Source organism: Lithobates pipiens, unplaced genomic scaffold (assembly GCF_037356315.1).
Source record: "Lithobates pipiens isolate NorthernLeopardFrog02 unplaced genomic scaffold, aLitPip1_a1.2 Scaffold_25, whole genome shotgun sequence".
NCBI classification, from domain to species: domain Eukaryota; kingdom Metazoa; phylum Chordata; class Amphibia; order Anura; family Ranidae; genus Lithobates; species Lithobates pipiens.
This window is the reverse complement of record NW_027507787.1, coordinates 223830796-223856609: the sequence shown is the minus strand read 5'-3', so window position 1 is coordinate 223856609 and position 25814 is coordinate 223830796. Positions and strand designations below refer to the sequence as shown.

General features: G+C 41.5%; 1 protein-coding gene across 1 annotated transcript in view; it reads right to left on the bottom strand.

Moving 5' to 3' along the window:
• LOC143929827 (alpha-2-macroglobulin-like) overlaps window positions 1–25814 on the bottom strand; it is a 32558-nt gene continuing 6744 nt past the window's right edge. Inside the window, exons 5-13 of the mRNA XM_077453803.1 lie at window positions 24969–25131; window positions 21515–21720; window positions 19202–19417; window positions 19000–19124; window positions 13097–13187; window positions 10216–10284; window positions 7356–7458; window positions 3109–3151; window positions 1–135 (exon numbers count right to left, since the gene is read on the bottom strand). Of these exons, the coding sequence (XP_077309929.1) occupies window positions 3114–3151; window positions 7356–7458; window positions 10216–10284; window positions 13097–13187; window positions 19000–19124; window positions 19202–19417; window positions 21515–21720; window positions 24969–25131 (1011 nt within the window). The 3' untranslated portion in view covers window positions 1–135; window positions 3109–3113. The remainder of the gene's footprint in view (window positions 136–3108; window positions 3152–7355; window positions 7459–10215; window positions 10285–13096; window positions 13188–18999; window positions 19125–19201; window positions 19418–21514; window positions 21721–24968; window positions 25132–25814) is intronic.

Genomic DNA, 25814 nt, shown 5'->3' with positions numbered 1-25814 from the left:
CTTGGTATCATAAGTTTATTTTTGCAGAACACAATCTCAACATAATGTATACTGCATTACTTCAGGCTTGTCGCCTTCTGGAGCAATTTCGGTTCAATTTGGTTTTCCTGCTTTATCTTACATTTCCTTTAGTATCTGGAAAGAAAAATAATGTAGGTGAGGAAGGTGGTTATGCCTTAAAACATTGACAAACGTGCACTTATTAATAGTTATTATAAGTCAGCCATACACTATATGGTTATAACGCCTCAAAAAGGCCCTGTCCCCATCCACATCACAGCATCACCAGCACATAGAGGCCAGAAAAGGAAACGGGACGTCTATAACATTGTATATAATTGTGCCAAAAACCATGAAAACACCAAAACGTATTAATCGATCATAGTGTGTATTAGTGACTGATGATTTCCTTACTTTGTAAAACTCTTCCGCCAAAATAAAATCCTTTACCCATCTGCTAAAATGATTATTATTATTTTTTTGTGCACAGTTGCTTGTGTCACATGCGCAGTGCACTGTACAGTCTCGGGCCACTCCTACTATCTGTAAGATGGGGAGAATGGATCTGGGGGCTGGGATGAGGTAACGCTAGTATGCTAACCCAGAGGTTACATCATCAGTAACCAGCCAATGGCAGAGAAAAGAGGACCCTGAGCTGGAAGAAATAAAAGAGGAGAGGGCAAAGATGGAGGATGAAGTGATGAAGAGAAGCATGGACCTTGAATTGCTTGCGGGAGGCTGAACTGTATGGCAATGTGCAAAAAAAAAAACGCAATAAAATTGCAATAATAAAGCATCTACAAAATGGGAGATAGATTTATGGCATTTTTATTATAACTTTTTTTTACTAGTAATGGCGGTGATCAATGATTTTTAGTGGGACTGTGACATTGTGGCGGACAGATCAGACACCTTTGACACTTTTTTGGCACCATTGAAAGCGATCAGAGCTATAAATAGCCACTGATTACTGTATAAATGTCACTGGCAGGGAAGGGGTTAACACTAGGGGGTGATCGAGGGGTTAATTGTTCCCTAGAGAGGTGTTTCTAACTGTGGGGGCAGTGTAGTGACTAGAGGAGGAGAGAGATCACTGTTCCTAATCACTAGGAACAGATGATCTGTCTATCCTCCCCTGACAGAACAGGGATTTGTCTGTTTACATAGACGGATCCTTATTCTATTTCTCTCAGGAGTGATCACAGGTGGCCAGCAGGCATTGTGGTCACCGGGCACGCCCATCGGCTCCAGCATCATGCTGCGGGAGTGCATGCATGCCCCCCTGTGGTCTTAAAGTGACTGACGTATCATGACGGCGATTCCCCCATGAGAGCCGACCTGCCGCAGTACAACTGCTGTGGCTGGTCTTTAAGTGGTTATAGTCTCCTGACACAAGGAGGAGAAACAGACATATTTTAGTTGTACAGATCAGTATCTTCATAAGAATGATCAATACCAAAGCCTCTATGTGGTGGCACACTACAGTGGGGAGATAAAAAGTGTTAAAGGGGTTGTGAATGTACCACATTTTTGTTACAGTAGTTGAAAACTAATTGGTAGTATGTCCCAGCAGTCCTGGAGAAATTTCTCTGGCTAGGTCAGTGGGGACTAATCTGAAATGCTTTAAAGGCATTGTACGCAAACGTTTTTGTTGCTTTAATTATGCATTAGTGTAGTTAAATCCCCTGTTTTGTTACTTTGTAACGATGGGCTCACATGTCGTGGTTGTAGTTTGTGATGTCATGGCTGATCGATTCCCCTTTGTCCATATATTTCTACAGCTAGCCTGTCCCTATTCCCAAAGGGACAAGACAACTTCCTGTTCCAGGTCACACAATATCCAATGCATGCCTTACCATTTGCTCTGTTGCATCACAAATATGGGAGTGCCAATGTAATAAAAAGAAATCTTCCAGTTGCATTGTGAGCTCTTGGTGTTTGTGAATGCTCTGACAAGATTCAGATGAACAGGAAATGCACTGTCTTTAGACCATTCAGGCTATGAATGTTATGGTGATAGAGTGAAGACAGTCATTGGTTACCTGTTTATATTCAGTTATTTTCTTTAACAGTCCTTTTCATCCTTGAGCACAGGCAAGGTAGTGCTTTAGGGACACTGAGCACAACCTTTGGACACTAGTATTGCACGGGATCACTGTAAATACTCCGAAGGAGATAATGCGGAGAAACCCCCTTTTTCAGACATCATGTACAAGCAAACAATTAGCTATGCAAGTTAGTAAATATTCTGATAGCCTTCTGAGCCTTAACTGTTCATCCTATCTATCTTCTTAAAGGGGATTTCCATATTCTGATAAGCCTCTTGCCGCAGACCCCCACAACCACCACCCAGGGTTGGGAGAAGGAGGCCCTTTTCCTCATCAATATATATGGGGACAAGGTTCTTTGGGGTGGGGGGCACAGAGCCTCACCTGCCCCAAAGCACCCACACACCCCCCCCCCCACGTTGAGGGCATGTGGCCTTGTATGGTCCAGCAGGGAGGGGCACTTGCTTACCTCCTCTTCCCTGACCTGATGGGCTGCATACTAGGATAAGGGTCTGGTATGCATTTTGGGGGGGGGGGGACCCACACCATTTTTTTTTTAGGCAAAATTCATACCAGACCGAAAGGTCTGGTATGGTCTGGGGGGGGGGGCATGCCACATTTTTTTTTCAATTTGGCATGAGGTTCCCTTTCAAGATCCATAGCAGACTTGAAGGGCCTGGAATGGATCTTGGGGAGACCATGCCATTTTTTTTTTCATTTTTGCTGTGGGATTCCCCCTCAAGATACTCAGAGCACAAGTCGCACCACAAGTCGGATCATCATTATCCAACTTGGATGCGTCTTTTATTTAAATCAAGGGGCTGAAATTCGGACCAGTTAAGACGGCTCTCATAAGGAACCATTGATTTTGAATAGAGGTGGAGAAACGCTGATCAAAGCAACTTTTTCCTGGCGTTGGTAGTGGCCGCGCAGCTTGTTTTTGCATGAGGCCTTACTCTTGGAAGCTGAATGACTGAGCGCTCTTCTGTAGTAATCCAAGTACATGAGGCTCTGTGCTGGTCGGAATATGAAAAACTGGATACAGAATAAATGCACTTACCAGAGCTACAAGGGAGAGTTGTATTCTGCAAAGGCTTCATGAACTAAAAAACAGAGACAGGTAGGACACTGTAAGTGTTTTCATTCAAATGTATAATAACTGAAACGGTAAATGTAGCAGCTGAGTGTTGTACTGTGTAAGTCATCAAATGAAACAGAATGTTTGGTCTTTACATCATCTCTTTTATTAGCTAATGTAAAGTTTATCTAACAATAAACTTCTCTCAATTGTTTCCTCTTGGTTTGTGAAATATACCATTTAAAGCCTTTTTTATGTGTCGTTAACAGCAAAACCACCAATTGATCCTGCCAGAAAACCAGCAAGCTTCTAACTGCAGTGAACTAACAATGCTACACTAAAATCTACAAAACACCTTCCCCTATTTTTCAAAGATGGGCAGGAATGTTCTGTAATCCTGTCTTAGGGCGACAACCAGGGGTCAAGTCCTAGGAAAAAAAGTCTAGGAACTCCCACCCAAGATACACTCCCCACCAAAAAAAATAAATGATACGCTCATATGCACAAACGCTTCAAAAGTGGTATTTTTCATCCAATTTTCGTATTGTGTGTATAAAGCTTAACTGTTAGTACATAAAACAAAAACGATCCTCAATAAACATAAATACGTTAATTCTCTGAATAATCATTATTCATCCAATTGTGCTTCCATGCAAATGTGAACATCATGTTCTGATCTTTATTGGGGAATGTTATTTTGTATATAGAGTGTTTATGTGGTGAGTTTACACTTTTCATTGAACAGAGTTTGGATAACACAGGGTTAAAAGGAAAGGTCATAAATGAACTGCACATTATCTGGACAGAATGCTTGGGGAGATAGTGATGTGTTCCTGCTTAGGGGCTCCAACACACACTCGCTGCTATTCCAACCCTTCACATATTTCCACATCAACTTCCATCCTGTCATTAAACTTTGCCAGGTATTGTGCTCAGCTTACCACCCCAAACTGATGTTCCTCCCTCAGCTCACCTCTCTCCCTGCATGTCCTGTGAGCAGAATAGCTGATCTACCCGTCAGCTAGACCTAGACCTGATCTACCTGCCAGCTAGCTGTGATTGACAGGTAGATCGAAGCGTAAGCTGTCATGGGGCCCCCTACTGGTAATGCCTGAATGGTCAGGTGTGCAGCACTTACTATTGTGAGCTGTGTCGGCGGCTGCTGGCGTAGTACCTGCCACACAGCTCACGTACTTCAAAGTCTTGCAGGACACGGCTGCTAATGGGAACTGAGTTTCTGTTGTGGAAAAAGTACAGGAACTCCGTTCCCATGCGTTCCCGCAGGATTTGAGCCCTGGCGACAACGTTGCTTCTCCATAGATATAGTACTATGAAGGCTGAAAAAAATAAAACAAATGCAGCCACCTCATCCAAGAACCGGTAAACTAAAATATAGATAGATACTTTTATAATGCAAACTTACATACGGTTACATAGTTAGTCAGGTTGAAAGAAACGACACAAGTCCATCTAGTTCAACCTACAGAAAGAAAGAATAGCAAACCTCCACATACATAAATCTATACCCACAGTTGATCCTGAGGAAGACAAATAAAAATTCCAATAAAGCATGATCCAATTCACTTCAGCAGGGGAAAAAAAAATTACTTTCCGATTCCCCAGAAGACATAGGGATATTCCCTGGATTAACAACCCCTGGTTTTATTACCTGAAAATGTTAGTATTCAGTTATATTTTGTGCATTTAGGAATGCATCCAGCTCTATTTTTATAACTATCTGCTAGTTTTTGAGGGAGCCTATTCCACATTTTCACAGCTCTTACTGTGAAAAATCCTTTCCACATGTAAAGGCTAAATCTCTTTTTTCCTCCAGATGTAAAGAGTGCCCCCGTGTCCTGTGTAATGACCTCAAAGTGTATAACTCAACATCAAGTTAACAATATTGGACAACTTATATATTTATACATGGTGAGTAGGGAGGAGCTCGATGTTGGAGTTGAACGTAACTTTAACTTGAACATCTGGTGTTCGCCGAACAGCGAATAATATTATGGGACGTTCTTGGCAAATTCAAGCGTGTGCATTGATGTGTGATGATTGGCCGAAGCATGCACCTAACCTGCATGCTTTGGCCAATCACGGCGCGCTCTGCTGCGAGAGCCATAATTGGCCAAAGGCAGGGTGCCTGACTAACTATGTAACTGTATGTAACTTTGCATTATAAAAGTATCTATCTATATTTCAGTTTACCAGTCCTTGGATGAGGTGGCTGCATTTGTTTTATTTTTTCAGCCTTCATTGTACTATATCTATGGAGAAGCAAAATTGTATGTTGTAAATAAGTATGTAAAAAAAAAAAATATCTTATAACAGGAAATGAAAAAATAAATATATATATATATTTATTTATTTATTATATATATATATTATATAATTTAAATAAATATATATATATTTATTTTTTCATTTCCTGTTACAAGATTTTTTTTTTTTTTTACCGACTTACTTACAACATGTTTCATTTCCTGTTCTAAGATATCTTTTTTTTTTTACATACTTATTTATACATAATGTTACTGTATGTGTATTATTATATGATCATAGACATCTTTTGTTTCAAACAATATTTTATTTTATTTTTTTAAATTATCATTGCAGTGGTCTAACCTGTACCTATCTGTAAACAGAAAACATCCACTTTGACTATTTTAACTATATTCTTTTGTAACCTATTTATTTTAATTTGTTCGATTGCGGAACTGAATTATATTATTTTATTCTACACTGTTTGCTTTACATCTTTTCCTGATAAAGAGCCAATCAACACCTTGATGGAGTGTTTTACTTGTTTTATGACCAATAAATACCTACCCGGTGTGAGGAACACACTTGGCAGTTTCTTTCTAACCTATGGGCACCTCTGCTTTTTGAATTTTGGGGTCTCACCCCTATATTATTACCTCACAATAACATCAAGCCATTTACAAAAGCTTTGTTTTTAGAACATTGGTTGAGTTTTCTAATCATTAATGAGGTGAAAACAATGTTTATTTTTGGTCCTAGTGACAAGAAAAATTTGAAGTAGCAAGATGGGAATTTTGCCTTAAATTAACTAATTTCTAACAACGTACAGTATGATTGATGGTGACGCCTTGTACCCGTGCCCGCAGGGATGTGTGTAAGCAGTATCGCTCTTCCCCTTTCTATATATAATATTTCACTTAATTGACATGTTGCATTAAACTTTGCTATTGTTTATGTTCTTGGTAGAGTTATAGGCCTCTTTCACACTGATGTCCCGTTCAGGCCCGCCTGTCAGTTTTTCAGGCGGACCTGAACGGGTGCTCCATAGAGGTCTATGGAGCGTCGGATGTCAGCGGTGACATGTCCGCTGACATCCGACCCGCTCCGATCCGAAAAAGTGTAACGGAGGAAAAAGCTATTTTTCCATCCGTCTGCGGATCGGATCGGATGACGACGGGCACTGCGGTCCGTCGTCATCCGATCTCCCATAGGGGAGAGCGGCGCTGTGACAGGTCCGTCCCTGCGCAGTGTGCAGAGACGGAGCTGTCATCTCCCTGCTCAGCGGGGATCGGCGGAGTGATCCCCGCTGAGCAAACGGATATCCACGGGGCGGATCAGAACTGATCCGCCCCGTGTGAAAGGACCCTTACTGTTCTTGATCTTCTGTTAATCAAATTACAGATACCCTCCTGATGAAGTGGCAATAGTCCACGAAACTAGTTGAGATGTTATCCGTGATCAACTATCCCATTGCGGTCTCCTCTGTTTGGGGATCATTGTCTTGGTGATATATATGGACTGTTATCATGTTTTTAACCTATAAATGATGATTATTTTTGTATTAATAAACTTTTGTAGTACTTTCATTTATCTGCCTACACCATTGAATGTATTTGCCTTACCTTGCCGAGACTGTCCAATTGCCCCTTTTCTCTTGGGAAGCTTGGTTGGGGACCAAGCTAACGATCTCTTTATTTTCAAATTCTGGATGATGGTACATATTATGACTTTTTACCTTCATTATTGACCACAGAGACTTCTACCCTTTTTTCAATGTACCGTATGTGGTTTTGAATGGGAAATTATGTTCGTTCCAAAGCTGAATGTCAAAATCACATACAATTTTGAAGTCTTTGTAGGCATTATTGAGTGTGATGACCAGACTTTTTTGTACAACTGTTTGTATGAAAATCTAAAACTGGAAATATTTAATGACGGAGTCTAATGCTAATATCACATCTCACCTGTCTCATAATAATCATACACTCTCACAATACCAGGCTTCTGGTCTGTAACCTCGATGTCCTGTTCTATCTGGATGTCGATATGTACAGGATCATGTCCTATCTAAGGAGACAAGAAGACCCAAATCAGGGCTGAATATATCCAAACAATAGAGGACAAAATAACGTCTAATAACATTTGCTGAAAATGAAGTCACTGTTTCTGTCCCTTTCACAACAAATAAGTGTGTTGGAGGACTTCAAATAAACAAAAAATGTATTTCTGCGCTGGTCTGATAATGAACTGCTGCAACCCAAATCCTGGGCAGGAATATAAACACTAAACAAAAAGCGAATGGTGCGCTGTTCCTTTAAATAATCTCAGCATGTGTGACCATGTATTGAGAAAAATAAGTGATACAATCTAATTGAATGATACTCCTAACTTGAATGTATTATATATAAACTGTGATGTAAACTAAAAATCCACCAAAAAAAAACAAATGTCCAAAAAGTTCTAAAATCATGAGGGTGTAACCAGGTGGCAACAAAAGTGAGTACACCCCTAAGTGAAAATGCCCAAATTGGCCCCAATTAGCCATTTTCCCTTCCCGGTGTCATGTGACTCATTAATGTTACAAGGTCTCAGATGTGAATGTTAAATTTGGTATTATCACTCTCAGTCTCTCATACTGGTCACTGGAAGTTCAACATGGCATTGGCAAGAATTGCTGCTCTACATAAAGATGGCCTAGGCTATAAGAAGATTCCCAAGACCCTGAAACTGAGCTGCAGCACGGTGGCCATACAGTGTTTTAACAGGGCAGGGTCCACTCAGAACAGGCCTCTCCATGGTCGACCAAAGAAGTTGAGTGCACGTGCTCAGTGTCATATCCTGAGGTTGTCTTCTTATATAAAGTCATATTTCCCAGAGGTTGGGAAATAGATGAATGCTGCCAGCATTGCTGTAGAGGTTGAAGGGATGGGGGTGGGGGGTCAGCCTGTCGGTTTTCGGACCATACGCCACACACTGCATCAAATTGTTCTGCATGGCTGTCGTCCCAAAAGATGATGCACAAGAAAGCCTGCAAACAGTTTACTGAAGACAAGCAGACTAAAGCCTTGTACACATGGTCGGACATTCCAATGGATTTTGTCCTAAACGTGTGTTGCATACACACGGTCGGACAAAGTTGTCGGAAAATCCGAACGTTCGGAACGTGATGGCGTTCGTGCGTTATGAAGGGACTACGTTGAGGCTATTAGCCAATAGCTTTGGTCTCGTAATTTGATCTGAGCATGCGTGGCACTTTGTCCGATTGGAATTCTCTACAAACAAGCGGAAAATTTGAGATCCTGCTCTCAATTTTTTTCTGTTGGAATTTCCGACGGAAAAAGTCCGATAGAGCCCACACATGATTGGATTTTCCGACAATATAATCCAATCGGACCTTTTCCGTCGGAATTTCCGACTGTGTACAAGACATAAGGACATGGATTACAGGAACCATGTCCTGTGGTCTGATGAGATCAAGATAAACTTATTTGGTTCAGATGTGTCAAGCATGTGTCGGGGCCGCAACCAGGTGAGGAGGACAAAGACAAGTGTGTCTTGCCTACAGTCAAGTATGGTGGTGGGAGTGTCATGGTCTGGGGCTGCATGAGTGCTGCCGGCACTGGGGATCTACAGTTCATTGAGGGAACCATGAATGCCAACATGTACTGTGACATACTGAAGCAGAGCGTAATCCCCTCCCTTCAGAGCCTGGGCCACAGGGCAGTATTTCAACATGATAACGACCCCAAACACACCTCGAAGATGACCACTGTCTTGCTAAAGAAGCTGAGGGTAAAGGTGATGGACTGGCTGAGCATGTCTCCAGACCTAAACCCTATTGAGCATCTGTGGGACATCCTCAAATAGAAGGTGGAGGAGCACAAGGTCTCTAACATCCACCAGTTCCGTGATGTCGTCATGGAGGAGTGTAAGCGGACTCCAGTGGCAACCTGTGAAGCTGTGGTGAACTCCATGCCCCAAAGGGTTAAGGCAGTGCTGGAAAATAATTGTAGCCAAACAAAATATTGACACTTTGGGCCCAATTTGGACATTTTCACTTAGGGGTGTACTCACTTTTGTTGCCAGTGGTTTAGACATTAATGGCTGTGTGTTGAGATATGTTGAGGGGACAGCAAATTTACACTGATATACACGCCGTATACTTACTACTTTACATTGCAGTAAAGTGTTATTTCTTCAGTGTTGTCACATAAAAAGTTAGAATAAAAGATTTACAAAAATGTGAGGGAGACAGAACAGCAGTCTGTCTATGTAAGCAAGGCAGATCGCCATTCTGTGTGTGTGTATATATATATATATATATATATATATATATATATATATATATATATATATATATATATATATATATATATATATATATATATATATATATATATATATATATATATATATATATATATATATATATATATATATATATATGTGTATATATATATATATATATATATATATATATATATGTGTATATATATATATATATATATATATATATATATATATATATATATATATACACACATAGAGAAGAGTTGGCCATCACAGAGGTGTGAGCATGCACATTTTTATATCTGTTTACATGTTAAAAGGTGTAGCAATTTTATGGTATGTGTTTTAATAGATTTTGTGCATTACATTTGAAATATCGTTAGCATATTATTTAGTGCTGCTATTTGTGGGTAGTACCTCTGAATGCCCTTCTGTATCTCATAGTGTTTGTTTCTACACCTGTTTTGCCTTTAGTTATACTTAAACATGTTAATGCATATAGACACAAAAAATCTAAATACAGTAAATCCAAACCTCATTCAGATAAAATGTCACCAAGTCATTGTTGACCTCACATCGTTGGATCCCATGTTTTTTCTCCATCTGTGAACAGAAAATACTGTATGTGTTAGAAAGTATTAGGACTCCACAGTACAATACACAGTACAATACACATGTGATTGTATTAAAGCGGTTGTATATCGCTGGACGTTTTTTTTTTTCCTGCAAGGTAAAGTCATAACGTGCTAGTATGTAACTTTCTTTGAAACCCTGCAGCCACTTCCATCTTCACCCTTCTTGCTTCCGGGTTCGCGGGCTCCAGCTCTATGACTGGGCTGAGCCGATATGACGTCACTTACGGGTGACCGCTTACTTATAGGTAAGAGTCAGTAGAGAAAGTTTACTTTTTAAGGTACCCAAAGACATTGCATAATTATCAGCTGATCCTTCTAAAATCAGAAAAGTCTGATGATTATGAAATGTCTATGGTAACCATTGCCACTACTAGGCTGGGCCATCCTAAAATACATTTATGAAACAAAGATCTGACTTTTAATCTCAAAATTCTAACTTTAAAACTGAGAAATGTGACTTTTAGTGTCAGAATTCTGATGTTGAAACTCAGAATTTTAATATTAATCATTACATATATTATTATACATAATTTGTGACTTTTTGTGACTTCTCAGAATTCTGACTTTAAAAGCCAGAATTGTGTTTCCTAAATGTCTTTTAGGATGGCCCTAGGGTTATTTTGTATATTTTATTTTATATTGTGTATATTCAGTATATTATATTATTATATTACCCCACACACAGAAGAACCAGTCTGGGTAGAAGCCAGTTATAGAGATTCTGTCACCAGACCATTCATTTCACCAACAATCTTCCAGTAAATTTATATGGTCATTTAATGTTTTTTATGCATGTTTCTTACCTGAAAATCTTCTTTTTGGTTGCCATCCAAAAGCTCAGCAGACTCAGAACTGACACTTAGCTAAGGTTCTATGGAACTTTATGGTTCCTCCAGAGGTTACTAGTTAGTCTGGTTGAAGAAAGACACAAGTCCGTCTAGTTCAACCAATAATTTGAGCTGTTACTGAGAGTAGTGTTGGATTTAAATGGGGGCAAAAAGGGGTCACTGCCCTGGCATCCACTGACAGAAGAGGCCTCCCTTTATACAAAAATTATATAAAACAATATAAAAATTATATAAAATATTACAAAATAAATATTAATAAAATAATATAACATGTATAATTACTTTGGCAGCTCAAGTGACATCGTGTTGTGCATTTTAAAAATGTGTGACTGTCATCGCAAATGTAAACCAACTCTATGTATAAGGGGCCCCGCAAACCTCAAGTGCCCTGCCCCCCCCCAGATCTAAATCTGGCCTAGCGGAGAAACCTCCCTGCATAGTTGTTGAGAAAGGAAATCACTTGGTAGAGCCAGCTGCATGACCTCAATGATATTTTGGTTGACTGTAAGTGTGGTATACTAATTACCCCTGTAAGGGGGCATTCTTCCCATTGGCCAATGACTGTCAATTAATTGGTTTTAGCAGGTTTTCCCCAAGACCTGAAAATAGTTTCAAAAGTTCTTCTGAGGAAAAAAAGCTTAAAGCCCCGTACACACGAGCGGACTTTTCAACATCCAAAGTCCGACGGACTGAGTCCGTCAGACTATTCGATCGTGTGTGGGCTGCAACGGACTTTTGACTCGCCAAAGTCCGAAGGACTTTAGAATATGGAACATGCTTCAAATTTTTCCGAAGGAACTCCGCCGGACCCGGTCCCTTCGAAAAATTTGCTCGTGTGTATGCTATTCCGACGGACTAAAACCGACGCTAGGGTAGCTATTGGCTACTGGCTATCAACTTCCTTATTCGAATCCAGTCGTACGTCATCACGTTCGAATCCGTCGGAGTTTAGTGTGATTGTGTGTGGCCAAGTCCACTCAGCCGAAAAGTCTGTCAGAACTCCGTCGGAATTTCCAGCAGAACTCCGACGGAACTCCTTCGGAAGTCTGTCGGACATAAGTCCTCTCGTGTGTACGGGGCTTAAGAAAGACTTCACTATAGAGTTCCCCTTTACTTCTTCCCCAGCAGACACATAAAAGGTCATGCGAGGAGTTGAAAGGAGTAGTTAGGCCAGCATAGCAAATAATGATATACCCCTAGAAGAGGGAACTGACGTCTCCAGAGGAAGTAATATTTTCGCACAAGCTTAAAGGCAACTGAATAACAAAAAAAATCACTCATGCTAGGAAAATGCTGCAAAATGCATTTAAAATACTTGAGTTCTCTGTGGTTTTGCATTTTTTTTTTTTAAGTTGGTGCCAAGGTCTCTTAGAACTAATAGTAGGCTGAATTATAGGGAATTAGCAAAAGGATTTCAGATTACTGCAAGACCTCTTTCAGCAAAGCTACCTGTTTTCACTGTCTAGACCAATGATTCTCAACCAGGGTTCCGTGGAACCCTAAGGTTCCTCCAAAGGTTGCTAGGGGTTCCTTCAGCATTGGGCAATTTCTGCCTCTCAGATAAGTTCCCACCGACACCATTGATCGTTTTAGCTATCTGTAAGGAGGTAATTCTTCCCAATGACCACAAGTGCAAGGACCATTCTTTCCACTGACCATCACACTAATGTATCATGAGTTGTAGATTTCTAATTTTAAGCAGGGGTTCCCCGAGTCCGGAGAACTATTTCAAGGGTTCCTCTGTGTTGAAAAAGTTGAGAAAGGCTGTTCTATATCCTGTAAAACAATCAACACCTAGATGTTGAAATCAGACCGAAATTGCCTAATGTTATATGACAATCTTTTCAGTATTTATTGTATTGAATTCTCTTGCCCCTAAATATAATAAAACCCCATAAAATCCAAACACAAAGGGAAATGGGAATGACTTACCTCTGTTAGTGAGCTCTGTACAGGAATATAGCCAGACAACATCTTCACCTCTATAATAGCCATGTTGGATGTCTTTCGAGCCCCTGTGTATCTGCAAATATTTTAAAAAAGTTGTAGCGTGATTTTATTGTTCAGCATGAGACCCCCAAAACATCCCAGAAATTACAGTTATGAAGTCATCATCATTTCTATTTTTCTTTTGTTTATTATCCTGCAGAGCTTTATAGCTGTATGTTCTGTCATCTTTCTCTTTTTTTGTAATCTTAGTGCAGCTACAGGATTTGGTTACTTTTATTGTCATCATGAGTGCCTCCTACCACTAGGAGAACTAGGCAGCTGCCTAGGGCGCATTGCCACCTAGAGCAAAGCCACGGCTGCTGGTTTCCCTACTGTCTGCAGCCTGCCTAACACTCCGCTGGCTTCCCCACACAGTCCACCGTAAGGCTGCATCCCGCTGCTCGCTGCTGTTGTGCACACCTCTGCGACTTGTGCTTGATTATTGTGTATGTGATTTGTTCCTATTAAGGCTGTACCTCAATAGGAGCAAATGACATACACAATACACAGTAATGAAAGTGCTGATTAGGGATGAGCTTTATGTTCGGGCCGAACATGAGTTCGACTTGAACATTGGCTGCTCGCCGAATAGCGGACAATTTGGGGTGTTTGCGGCAAATTCAAAAGCCGCGAAACACCCTTTAAAAGTCTATGGGAAAAATCAAAAGTGCTAATTTTAAAGGTTAACCTCCCTGGTGGTATGATTCAGTCTGGAATAAGGTGCTGAAAGCAGTACAATTATGTTGTATGGAAATCTGGCTTTTATTTTGTAGTCCTGTACTTCTTAGGAATAACGCTCTTAAATCTGTTCAAACCAGAGTCTAGCAGACATCCCGGGTATGATAAAGTTTATAATATAATAAAGAATAATAAAAATTATTCAATAATGTAATCAAATCCTAAAACACTGAAAAAGGGACACGTTTTGGTTGCTATGGACAATCTCCAAATTTCAGGCAGAAAAAAAACTGTATTTATAATATAAAAGTGCATGCAGGGCACTGCACAGACCACTAGGGACAAAGGGGGTGTGTATTTTTTAACCACTTGCCGTCCGCCCTATAGCAAATGGACGGCGGCAAAGTGGTTTCATAATCCTGACCGGACGTCATATGACGTGATCAGGATTATGAGCCGCTGCGCGCCCCCGGGGGCGCGCATCGCGGCGATTGTTGTTGCCGGGTGTCAGTCTAACACCCGGCAACTACGATCTCGGTAAAGAGTCTCCGACGGAGACTCTTTACCACGTGATCAGCCGTGTCCAATCACGGCTGATTACAGTGTAAATAGGAAAAGCCGGTGATCGGCTTTTCCTCACTCGCGTCTGTCAGACGCGAGTAGAGGAGAGCCGATCGGCTGCTCCTCTGACAGGGGGGGTCTGTGCTGATCGATTATCAGCACAGCCCCCCCGAGGATGCCCACACTGGACCACCAGGGACGCCACCAGACTACCAGGGATGCCAAGGTATGCCACCCTAGACCACCAGGGGTTCTAGTCAGTGCCACAATGGATGCCAATCAGTGCCCATAATGGATGCCAATCAGTTCCCACAATGGGCATCACTGATTGGCATGCATTATTGATTGGCACTGATTGGCATCCATTAGTGCAATATATTATAATACTATGCTGCCTATCAGTTCCCATCTGTGCCGCCTATCAGTGCCTACCCATGCCCACCTGTGCCGCCTACCCATGCCCACCTGTGCCGCCTACCCATGCCCACCTGTGCCGCCTAACCCATGCCCACCTGTGCCACTTATCCATGCCCATCCATGCCAATCCGTGCCAATTTGTGCCACCTATCAGTGCCCATCCGTGTCGCCCAACAGTGCCACCCATCAGTGCCGCCTATCAGTGCCACATATCGGTGTCCATCAATGCCACCTCATCAGTGCCACTTCATCGGTGCCCATCAGTGCCGCCTTATCATTGCCCATCAGTGTAACCCCATCAGTGCCCATCAGTGAAGGAGAAAACTTACTTATTTGCAAAGTTTTGAAACTGAAACAAAAAAAAACATTTTTTTTTCAAAATTTTCGGTATTTTTTTATTTGTTTAGCAAAAAATAAAAACCGTAGAGGTGATCAAATACCACCAAAAGAAAGCTCTATTTGTGGGAAAAAAATGATACAAATTTCATTTGGGTACAGTGTAGCATGACCGCGCAATTGTCATTCAAAGTGCGACAGCGCTGAAAGCTCAAAATTGGTCTGGGCAGGAAAGTGTTTAAGTGCCCAGTATTGAAGTGGTTAATACAGCACTGTAACCTGTAGGATTACAGTGCTGTGTGTGTTTTGTGTGTTTTTACCTTTTTGAATTTGCCGCCGTTCTGCGATCCCGTGCACCGTAACGTCTCAGGGAATAGAGCTCAGCGGCATTTGGCACGGTGAATCGAGCGGAGGACAGCTCGATCACACAGCGCGGAGGACATCGCTGGATCCAGGGGACAAGGTAAGTAAGTCTTACTGTGTCCTCCCCTGCATCCAGCGAAGCGATCCCGAGTCTGGCTCGGGGCTACCGCTTCTATCAGTAAATTCCCAACCCGAGCCAGACTCGGGATTACCGCTAGGGGGGTTAATATAGATGATATTGTGATAAAAAGTATTTGGGGACCTGGGTCCTGCCCCAGGGGACGTCAATGCAAAAAAAAGTTTTTCCATTTTTTCCGGGGTAGTGATTTTAATAATGCTTAAAAGTGAAACAATGCCCATGTTTAGAACAGTCTGCGATCAAAATGACATTTCTAAAGGAAAAAAAGTCATTTAAAAGTACTTGCAGCTATAATTAATTGTCAGGTCTTGGCAATACACATAAAAGTTCAATGATAAAAATGGCATGGGATTCCCCCACAGTCCAATACCAGGCACTTTGGGTCTGGTATGAATATTAAAGGGAACCCCGAACCAAAATGTAAGGAAAAAAAAAGGTGTGGGGTCCCACCAAAAACCCATACCAGACCCTTAACCGAGCACACAACCTGGCACGCTGCAGGAAAAGAGGGGGGACATGAGAGTGCCCTAACTCCTGAACCGTACCAGGCCACATGCTCCCCAGTCTGCCCCCTTTGATGCACGGGGACATTCCTATGGCCCTGCCCCCTCTGATGCTATGGGAAGGCATAGGGATGCCCCTGTGCACCAGAGGGGGTGGGGTCACCCGGCAACGTGATTGTGTGGCCCCATCCACAGTTATAAAAGAGCTGTCATCTGAGAGGTCGGTCATTACTGCGGGTGCCTCCCATGGAGGCAGATCGGTGGCAGCGTGCGGCTTCTTTTTTTTTTCGGTCAGTTGGAGCGAGAGAAGAAGATGAATGGACTTCGTGGGACAGTTGTATTTTAAAATTTTTTAATAAAGGACTTGTTTTGTCATTTTTAAAATTTTCATACTTTTTTTGTGAAATGGTATGGGTACCCTTTACCATTTCACACAGGGGGAGGCCAGGATCTGGAGGTCCCCTTGTTAAAGGGTTAAAGGGGGCTTCCAAATTCCGATAATCCCCCTGCCCGCAGACCCCTGGGCAAGGGTTGTGAGGATGAGGCCCTTGTCCCCATCAACATGGGGACAAGGTGCTTTGGGGGTGCTTTTCACACCATTTTTGGCATGGGGTTCCCCTTAATTCAGGTCTGGTATGGATTTTGAGGGGCCCTATGCCATTTTCTTTTACATTTTGTCTCAGGGTTCCATACCAGACCTGAAGGGCCATCATCCCATGCCAGGAATCCCATGCTGTTTTTTTTCAATGACTTTTATCTGTATTGCTAAGACCCGACAAACGAGTAGTTTTAAATGACTTTTTTTCATTTAGAAATGTCATTTTGCTCTAGGACTGTTCTAAAACATGGGAAACATGTGCCACCTTACAGGCATACTATAGACAGCCCCCCCTCCCCAAGAACAAAATTTAAAGGAATAATTCACTTTTATTGTTTCACTTTAAGCATTATTAAAATCACTGCTCCCGAAAAAAAACGACATTTTTTAAACTTTTTTTTGCATTGATACATGTCCCCTGGGGCAGGACCCGGGTCCCCAAACACTTTTTATAGCAATAACTTGCATATAAGCCTTCAAAATTAGCACTTTTGATTATTCATGTTTGTGTCCCATAGACTTTAGCGGTGTTCGCGTCAGCGTTCGCGTGTTCAAACACATTTTTTGCCTGTTCGCATGTTCTGCTGCGAACCGAACAGGAGGGTGTTTGGCTCATCCCTAATGTTGATAAAACATACAACAGAATCAAATAATTTTGAAGGGCAAACTAGATGCAGTATTTGGGGGTCCAGGTACTCTCTCCACTCCTCTGTACCCCGGACCTGTAATAATGTATGACTCCTCCCACCCACTCCACAATATGCTGGTCAGTCTGCGGAGTACCATCAGTGACTGATTTTTACATCCACAAGGCACCACAGGAAATCATTTTTGCCTGTGGCGATCAAGATATATAATTCTTTTCTGTGAGGGCTGAAGGTGAAGGTTTAATTCTGGTTGTTTTTGATCAGAATTTTTTTTTAAAGTATGTTGGTATTGTGTTGGTTATTATCTGGGGTGGTGATAGAGAAAGTGGTGTCTTATTTGTATTTGGTAGTTTGCCTGTTATTTTATTCTGTGTTATTTATTCTATGTTGTATTTTAATTGTATGGATGTTTTATTTGTAGGGTAGTTTTAATTTTGTTATTTGGTGTTAATTTGGTTGTTTTTGCATCTTGTTCAGTCTATTGTTGTGATCTTGTGTTGTCTTTGTTAAGCGTGTCTGTGTCGTAACAATTTCCCTTTGGGATTCATAAAGTATTCTGTGTTCTGTATTTTGGATGATGAAGATTATAGTTATAATCACCCATACAGGACTGTTGTAAGACTACTGAATTATTAGAAATAAATTATTAAAGTAGCAAATACCCGAGACAGCTGTAAATTTAATAAAAATAAAAATAAAATAAAATGAAAAAAAAAACTGTATCATTTCAATATTGTTCATAAAACAATAATTTACTAAATTGTAAGACACAGCAAAATGTCTCTAGGTATTGCTTTTCCCAGTAATCTACATTGTATTGTATGTATGGTATACTCTTACGCCCTGTACACACGATATGATTTTCTAACAACAAATGTTGGATGTGAGCTTGTTGTCGGAAAGTCCGACCGTGTGTATGCTCCATAGAACATTTGTTGTTGGAATTTCCACCAACAAATCTTTGAGATCTGGTTCTCAAATTTTTCGACAACAAAACTTGTTGTCGGAAATTCCGAGCGTGTGTACACAATTCCGATGCACAAAAGTCCACACATGCTCGGAATTAAGCAGAGGAGCTGCACTGGCTATTGAATTACATTTTTCTCGGCTCGTCGTACGTGTTGTACGTCACCGCGTTCTTGATGTTCGGAATTTCCGACAACATTTGTGTGACCGCGTGTATGCAAGGCAAGTTTTTGTTGTTGGAAAATCCTGTCTTGTGTACAGGGCATTAGGCTGGGTTCACATATGTGCGAATTGGATGCAGGTTTTCCCACATCCAATTCACATGACATGCAAGTGTGCTCAGCTCGCAATAAAGCCGGTTCACAAAGGTCGGGGGCAGCCACGTCTCTCATTCCAAAAGGGTCCTGTGCGTCTTTGGGTCTGGTTCAGCTGTGAATTCAGGCAAAAATTGGGACCTCATTCTCACTTGAACTGGTGAACAGGGACGCACCAGACCCCATGCTGGGAACCATAGCCGCATATATGTGAACCCGTCCCAAAAGAACCTGTGCTCAGAGGATACTTTTTGTAAAAATTTAGGTAATTAAGTTAATTATGAACTCTTATATGATGCTAACTATAAACACAGGTTGACTTACTGAGCAGTTATATGAAGTCCAAGGTCTTTCACTGGGTGTTTCACACTTTCTTTTGGTGTTACCTCAACACCGACTGCAAAGGTGGCCTCATTTCTTACCACTGGGGTGTTGAATCTAAGAACTGTCTACAAGGAAAGGATAGCAAAATTAGATGATTGCAGAATGGATGGAACAGAAGAAATATATGGGATTTCCCAGGTACCTGTACAGAGACACAACCTTCTCCTGTAGCAGTCACTGTGTACTCTCCGGGAATGGTTGGTAGTGTCCTTCTCTGGAGGAGAAGTCGGTTATTCTTGTCTACATGGAACTTCTCCAAAAATCCTGTCTTGGAAGTAACAGTCACTGTTATAGCTCCCTTGTCACTGTATGTAGCCTCTGCATACTTGGCCATAGCCTGGAGAGCCACGACTGTGTCCTATAAAGAGAAAATGCATAGACGTTATATACAAAGGATATCACAATAGAATTCAGTAGACTAAACAGTTCACCAATATAACTTAAAGGGGTTGTAAACCCTCGCCGTTTTTCACCTTAAACCTTATCTTTACTGCAGCAGTGCCCCCGAGCCCCCTTTATACTTACCTGAGCCACAACGGGAACGAGTGCACCAGCTTCGACCGGTGTCTTGTGTCCTGATTTGATAGATTGATTGCAGTGCAGCCATTGGCTCCCACTGCTGTCAATCAAATCCAATGATGCGGGCACCGGAGGGGGGGGCGAGTCCTGTGGTTTGTGTCAGCAGATGCAGCAGCAGGATATGGGAGCGCGCCTGCATGGGTGTCCTGTCGGAGATCTCTTCTCCTGCTGCTGCCTCCATGTCCTGCGAGGAGAGAGTGAAAGAAGAGCCCCGCTGCTCTTGGGCACAGTGCTGGATCAATAAATCGGGCTCAGGTAAGTATTTATCACATGGTGCATCAAGGTAAAAACCATTAGGCCTTTACAACCACTTTAAGCAAGAATAGATGTAGTTTTCATGCTACAAAAGGTTACATGCAACAAATGTTTTTGTACATCTCAGCACTATTAAAGAAGGGTACCGTAAATGTGTGTTATGGCTGTCAATATATTATGTTTCCATCAGTTTTTATTTGTTAAAGGGGTATCCCCTTTTGCGTACAAATTAAATTGAGTCATTGAGCCTGTAAGCTGGGTGAAAATAGTCAGTTTGGTGCTGTACCAGTTGGGAGGGTAGGAGTTAATGCTTTCCCAGTTCATTGGTCTTTTTGGCGGGTATTTCTGTGGGTTCAACCCAATGATCTTGTGTTATAAAATAGGGACAGAGGTCCAAAGCAGAGAGGTTGAGGTCTAGGCTGAAGTCCAGGGAGCCTGGGACCAAGAACCCCAGAGAGAAAGTTCCCCTTGCAGAAGAAAGATCTGGTGCCTGTAAAGGAGTGAGACAAAGATCAACATCTGCAAGGAGCAGAAGGATGTTGCTTGTTACTACTGGGATTTAAAGTCATCAGAACTTGTGGTTCGCTCTGTAGGCACCATCTGCTGGAGAATGCCTTTTTGGACTCTGTAATTACACTAATTTTGCAGGTATGCTGGGGCACTACACAAGTCTGAACTTGGGTTTGGGATGTAGGAAGAAATTATATCTCTCAATGTTGGACTTTGTAATGCCTTTTGCACTTTTTCAAGTAATGTTTTCTAACCTTGTTCCCATCTGGCCGGAAGTTACTAAAGGGATGTGATGTAAATAACTGGCACCATCCCATGGTTCAGATCACTAAGGTACTTGGGATATGAAGACATCAGTATGGAAGTAATATAGTGAGAAGACACCAGTGGGTACTTAGGGTAAAATATGTCTAACAAGCAGCCTGTTGGAAGCTTATGCCTTTTGCAGGTGAAATGGCCTCTAGCAGTGGGGCAGATGTTTTCGGTTCTCCAGCGCTCTGTCTCCCATAGCAACAGAAGTGGAAGTGCACTGTGGGGCTCACTCTGCAACTGGGGAACTGTAGTGGAAATGCTGGACAGGTGAAAATGAACTAGGCTCAACGTGTCCCTCCTAAATGCAAGTTACAGAGAGGGTGTACCCGTCACAGGAACCCCAGAGAACAGGACTGGAGAACAGCTATGGTGCAAGTTTACACGGTGTACGTTCATCTCTAAAAGTAGAGGCCCACCTTAAGGTCGAGTATCCCCCCCCACGGTAGCCTCAGCCTTATCCCAGGGCATTGATGAAAATGGCACAAGAGCAAAGGTACCTTATGTGCAGAGCAAAGTGAACTCATCACAGGTGCCTATTGTTGCCCAGAAGAACTCCTCTCGGGGTAGGCTTATCATGTGACTCTTGCTTGGTGCCCAATGAGGGGGGAAACATGGAGGATGTGACAATCACCCTACCCTGCCTAAAAGCCAAAACAATTGTGTGTTTTAGGCGGGAGGTTTTGATTAGTCCTGAGACTGTCTGGGGATTTTGGAGCCACTTGTCTCTTCTACATGAGGTAGCGCTACCCTCAGATGGCCATTGGTGTACCACATCGTGGGCACACTTTTTATCTGTTACCTGTGTAGATGAGAAGCCTCCATTGGGGTTCTGTTGTTTGCCCAGCCATTTGACAATCTTTGTAGCTTTGTCCAGATCAGGCTCAGGTTGAGACAGCACAGCCAGTAAGACATAGGCAGCCATCTCCACCTCTGCAGTTGCAGCTCTGTGCAAGTGTGGGGTATCAGAGGATGGAGTAGACTCACGTTCCCAGTGTATCTGTCCTTCTATAAAAGAGTAAAAAAAAAAAAGAAGCTTACACTAATATAAAAAATAATATATGCACATGAACAGTCTCCCAAATCAAATTATATTTGGCAAAATTGGACAACCATATAATTTCTATGTAGCAGTGTTGGACTCTCACACACAACTGTTCTGGAGAGAGAAAGTGATCAGGTGGGTTCCAAAACCTTCTGCTATTGTTTCCCTTTAAATAACTGTAAATGATGAGGATACCCCCAAAGAAGATTCACCTCTAGACTTGTAATCCACATTTATATATAATTAGCACAAATTTCTTAGCAAAAAAAAAACAACTTAATTAATGAAAATGTATGCTCTATTAATACTATTAAAATAAATATACTTAAGCACTGATGAATAAATATGGTGATAATAAAAGATAAATAAATGATTCCAGCTGCAACCATTAAAATAGTGTTCTGACACCACACACAAAGTGATAATTCAATAAAACAACAGTGCGCTAAAATCAGCCTCCTATTACTGTGGCACAATACTGATATTGCACATCCTAAAATTACAAATTCTATGCAGAAAAAAGTGTCTGATAAATTACTCCTGTGTAAACAATATTCAAATGCCACCTGAGTATGGATAGCCTGTTCACCTTCTAAGGCAATAGGTGTATTCCGTTTTTCATTAAAATCAGTCCATAAATCAATGTCCAGCTGATTTCTTTCTATTTCCTCTAAGGTTCTCAGTGTAGGATGGTTCTCAAATAAAAGTAGAAAAAACAAATCATTGTGCATTGCTTAAGATAGTGTGAATCTGACGCAACGCTTCTCCCGACGCGTTGCGTCACATGTCAGGTGACTTTTTTCAAGTGACATGTGACAACATGTCGGGACGAACCTAGTGACCACATCTACAGGGTTTCAACATACTAGATGTGGAGTCACTTGCTATGTGCAACTGATCGCTTTATATGCGCTGATTGGTTCAAACAAATGTGAGTGAAATAACCTCGTATTTCAGATTAACATTATCATAAGCGCTGCACAATGATTGTTTTTTTCTATTTTTATTTGAGAACCATCTTACACTGAGAACCTTAGAGGAAATAAAAAGAAATCAGCTGGACACTGATTTATGGACTGATTTTAATGAAAAACGGAATACACCTATTGCCCTAGGAGATGAACAGGCTATCCATACTCAGGTGGCGTTTGAATATTGTTTACACAGGAGTAATTTATCAGACACTTTTTTCTGCATAGAATTTGTAATTTTGGGATGTGCAATATCACTATTGTGCCACAGTAATAGGAGGTTGATTTTAGCGCACTGTTGTTTTATTGAATTATGCTTTATTAACCACATCAATACAGGGCACTTTTGCCACCCTTCCTCCCCAGACCAATTTTCAGCTTTCAGCGCTCTCGCACTTTCATTGACAATTGTTACCCTGTACTCAAATTAAATTTTTATCATTTTGTTCGCACAAATAGAGCTTTCTTTTGGTGGTATTTATTTGCAACTCCGTTTTTAATTTTTTGCAATATAAGCGAAAAAAGCGCAGAAAATTTTGAAAAAAAAAACAATATTTTCTTCTTTCTATTTTAAAACAAATCCAATAAAATCGAATTGTGTCATAAATTTAAGCCAAACTGTATTCTGCTACATGTCTTTAAAAAAAAAATTACATTCAGTGGATAATAATTAGTTTGTGTGATCGCGGACATATGTACGCATATGATCATGTACAGATCTGCGCAGATGATTACGGACATACGTGTGCAGGTAATCATTGGGACATGTGATTTTAGTGGGACATATGATTTTATAATTTGGGGACATGTGCTTTGGGGACATTGTGTGGGGACATGTGTGTTTTACATTGTGTGGGGACACTAGGTTGATGATCAGTGTGTAAAAATCTGTAAAATACTCACTGATCACCAGCCGGCTGCGGTGATCCGCTCTCCTCTCCTCACGGACAATTTCTGTGTGAGGAGAGGAGAGTGGATTGCCTAGCAACCGGCTCTGTGTTTACATCACATGACAACTGTGATTGGACACGGCCGTTATGTGATCAGGAGGGCCAATCATAGAGCCCTCTAGCCGATTGGAGATGCGCCGTGTCCGGGTGACACAAGAGCATTGGGACCGTGCCCGCATGTGCGTGATCCCCCTCCATCTGAGGGGTGTTCCTGAACGTCCACTCAGAAGGAGAGAGCACCCACCCAGCCGTTTATATACATTGGCCAGGTGGGAAGTGGTTAATGCCTCATCAAATCATTCTCCTACACAAATCATGACCTCCTACTCTCAAGCTCTCTCATCTCCTCCTCCCACACTCGTCTCCAGGATTTCTCCAGAGCCTCTCCAATCCTCTGGAACTCTCTACCTCCACTGGTCCGGCTATCCCCTACTCTTGCTACCTTCAGGCGATCCCTGAAAACTCATCTATTCAGGGAAGCTTATCACGTCTCAAACTAATCTCCTACCACTTCCATCAGGTCATTCACAACAGTTATAACCTTTTGTACCACCTGCCCCACCCTATTAGATTGTAAGCTCTTCTGAGCAGGGCCCTCTTAATCCTCTTGTATTTTATTGTATTTTAACTGTATTGTCTCCTTTTTATATTGTAAAGCGGTGCGTAAATTGCTGGCGCTATATAAATAATGAATAATAATAATAATAATTCTCTGCAGCTATTTCCTTTTGTACCACCACCCCCTCCCTTTAGAATGTAAGCTCTACGAGCCGGGCCCTCCTGTACCTTTTTTATTGTACTGTAATTGTGTTGTCCCCCCTATACATTGTAAAGCGCTGCGTAAACTGTTGGCGCTATATAAATCGATAATTGTAATAATAATAATAATAATACCAAACACTTAAGCAAAACCCAGAAAAGCCAGCAAGACATCTGGCTTGCCTCGAAATTCCAGCTTTATAGCGCTACAGCACACCTGAAGGGTTCTTAGTGCTGCTCTTCCTTCTCCTAGTGAAAGCTCTGCTGTACAGGGAATTATGGCAGGCTGATACTGAGTCAAATGCAAATACTTACACTAGTTGAACTTAAAAATATATTTATTGACATTATTGTAAACCTTCATTTATTGCAGTTTTTAATATGTTCCAGGAGATCACATTTATCAATTACTGGTTACTATGAACATTCCTTTTCTTATGCGCTTCTCCAAATGTATTTATTTTTTACATCAAATACAGGAGAAAGCAGCAGACAGAAGTTCCATGGTAGACATACTCCATCAGTACTTACCTCCTTTCAGAGCCTTTTCATCCAGTTTGTCGAATACTATTTTCCTGATCTCCGTTTCTTTGCACAAAGTAAAGGTGTAGGCAAGAAGAGCCAAGGTGTATACATTGGTCACATTCACAGCTTCCTTCTGCAGACAGGACGCTGCGTCCCTGATCAGAGGGTCCTGGATCAGAATACAATTTTAGTATGTTATTTTTTTATTTGAATAACCAGCTTGGTTTAGTTCATTTCCTGACATATTTTCTTAAGAATATTCGAATCATCCAAATTTTGGCTGCTGAAATTCCAATATATCTCTAATACATGGTCATGTGAGTCTTGCATTCTCCATCTCTTCCAAAATTGTAAACATTGTTGCTTGGTAGTGTGTTCTCTTATTTTGCTTCTATAACTCTAATGCACACGGTCGGCTTTTTTCGAAAATGTTCGATGGGAGCCTTTTGTCGGAAATTCCGACCGTGTGTAGCTCCACCGTCACATTAAAATTTGAGATCTGGTTCTCAAATTTTTCCGACAACAAAATCCGTTTGTGCAAATTCAGATCATGTGAATCAAGCAGAAGGGCAGCACTGGCGATTGAACTTCATTTTTCTTGGCTCGTTGTACGTTTTGTACGTCACCCCGTTCTTGACGTTCGGAATTTCCAACCAACTTTGTGTGACCGTGTGTGTGCAAGACAAGTTTGAGCCAACATCCGTTGGAAAAAAAACACGGTATGTTGTTGTAGGAATGTCTGATTGTGTGTCCGCGGCATAAGGGTGCTTTCACACTGCCCCAATGTGGTTTGGCTGCAGCATGGGTGCAGAGCAGTGTAACCATGGTTTTCAAGCAGGTTACCTCCAGCTT